Source organism: Micropterus dolomieu, linkage group LG10, assembly GCF_021292245.1.
Source record: "Micropterus dolomieu isolate WLL.071019.BEF.003 ecotype Adirondacks linkage group LG10, ASM2129224v1, whole genome shotgun sequence".
Taxonomy (NCBI): domain Eukaryota; kingdom Metazoa; phylum Chordata; class Actinopteri; order Centrarchiformes; family Centrarchidae; genus Micropterus; species Micropterus dolomieu.
Genome location: NC_060159.1, coordinates 29,576,205 through 29,578,350, shown reverse-complemented (window position 1 = coordinate 29,578,350; position 2,146 = coordinate 29,576,205). Strand labels below are relative to the sequence as shown.

At 55.2% G+C, this 2,146-nt stretch overlaps 1 protein-coding gene across 3 annotated transcripts in view; it reads right to left on the bottom strand.

The window, feature by feature from the left end:
- Nucleotides 1–2,146, bottom strand: part of cdc42bpb (CDC42 binding protein kinase beta (DMPK-like)) — a 49,021-nt gene that overhangs the window by 27,476 nt on the left and 19,399 nt on the right. For all 3 annotated transcript variants that reach the window (XM_046060768.1, XM_046060770.1, XM_046060769.1), the window contains exons 12-13: nt 1,442–1,684; nt 381–491 (exon numbers count right to left, since the gene is read on the bottom strand). In XM_046060768.1, coding sequence (XP_045916724.1) covers nt 381–491; nt 1,442–1,684 — 354 coding nt within the window. The remainder of the gene's footprint in view (nt 1–380; nt 492–1,441; nt 1,685–2,146) is intronic.

The following is a 2,146-nucleotide window of genomic DNA, read 5'->3' as shown; positions in this document are numbered from 1 at the left end:
TAAGACCCGGGACCTTAAGGATACGGCTGCTCTCTAAGACCCGGGACCGGCTGCTCTCTAAGACCCGGGACCTTAAGGATACGGCTGCTCTCTAAGACCCGGGACCTTAAGGATACGGCTGCTCTCTAAGACCCGGGACCTTAAGGATACGGCTGCTCTCTAAGACCAGGGACCTTAAGGATACGACTGCTCTTTAAGACCAGGGACCTTAAGGATACGGCTGCTCTTTAAGACCCGGGACCTTAAGGATACGGCTGCTCTCTAAGACCCGGGACCTTAAGGATACGGCTGCTCTCTAAGACCCGGGACCTTAAGGATACGGCTGCTCTCTAAGACCCGGGACCTTATGGATACAGCTGTGTGAGTGTGTGACCTCTGACCTTCAGGCTCTGCAGCTCCATCTCCAGCTGCTTGGAGTACACCTCGCCGTGCTCCCTCAGCTTCCTCTCCTTGGACGCCTCGGCCTTCGCATCGTCCAGCTGAGCCTCCAGCTGACAAACACATACAATACTTTTATTCTGAAGGCCTCCCCCTCCTTCCTGTCATGCGATCTTCTCTACATCATCACATCTGGTGATGCTAACTGAGCTAACCAGATAGCGGCAGTCAGCAGCAGTCCTGGTGACTACGTGTTATGTTCTTATAGGATCTAAACTCCTGCGGTGACCTGCTGCCGTTGGTAACGCACGTTCCCTCACATTTATTCTTGTGCGTTGGTGTCTGTGTTGCTTTGCAGCTAACTTCCTGTTAGCCCTCTGCTAACTTCCTGTTAGCCCTGCACTAACTTGAATGGAGGTAAAATAAAAAAACTCTAGACTTTCGACTGGATCAAACTCTGATGGTGAAACGTGTCTTGGGGGGTTGTGACGCTCTAAAGGAAGTTTCCAAAGTGTAACAGCCGCTGGATTGGCTGCTGGTTAAACTGGCTTCAGAGCCTGGAGTACTTCCTGTAGCAGGAAATGATGCTGCCAAGTCGACCAATCACAGGTCAGCTGCTGTTAACAATCATTTCCAGAGGTTTGGGAAATGGTTACAATATTCTGTTATGGTGCACCAGTTATTCTGGAGCCCTGCTCAGACCTGAGGGAGTCTGCTGGTCTCTGCCGCCCTCTGGTGGAGAGCAGGAGGAACCTGTCCTGACCCCCTCAGGTCAGGTCCTGACCTCCTCAGGACAGGACCTGAGCAGGTATGGACCCGACGAGTCAGGACAGACTCCTCCTGGTCTCTGCCACCCCCTGGAGGAGAGCAGGAGAACCCTGTCCCAGCTTTAAGGAGTAATGTTTCTGGCTCGGTCTGACTCCTTCATGAACTCCTCCTGGTGAGGCTCTTATGGATCTGCTGTATGAAGCTTTATTTGCGGAGAAGTCTCTTTTCTGGAGCTTTCAGCCACATCCTGGCTTTCTCCATCAGTCTTAGCTCAGAGAAAGTGAAGGGCTCTCACCTCCTTGCGGTTCTTCTCCGTCTTGCGGATCTCCTGTTTCATGGCGTCCATCTTCTGCAGGAGGGCGTCCATCTCCTCCTCCTTGTCCCGGAGCTGGCGGGACAGACGCTGTTTGGAGGAGCGGAGGTCGGCGAGCCGCTCCGACAGGTCCGAGAACTCCTGCACGGCCAGCTTCCTCTGGGAGTGGGCCTCCTTCAGCTCCTTGGTCTGACTCCTCAGGCGCTCCAGAGACTCAGCCAGCTGCTGCTCACAGAAAAGGACAGGAGGAAGACAGGTGAGTCTCAGAGGACGGGAGGAGGACAGGAGAGTCTCAGAGGACGGGAGGAGGACAGGAGGAGGACAGGAGAGTCTCAGGACGGGAGGAGGACAAGAGGAGGACAGGAGAGTCTCAGGACGGGAGGAGGACAAGAGGAGGACAGGAGAGTCTCAGAGGACGGGGAGGAGGACAGGAGAGTCTCAGAGGACGGGAGGAGGACAGGAGAGTCTCAGAGGACGGGAGGAGGACAGGTGAGTCTCAGAGGACAGGAGAAGGACAGGAGAGTCTCAGGACGGGAGGAGGACAAGAGGAGGACAGGTGAGTCTCAGAGGACGGGAGGAGGACAGGAGAGTCTCAGAGGACGGGAGGAAGACAGGTGAGTCTCAGGACGGGAGAAGGACAAGAGGAGGACAGGTGAGTCTCAGAGGACGGGAGGAGGACAGGTGAGT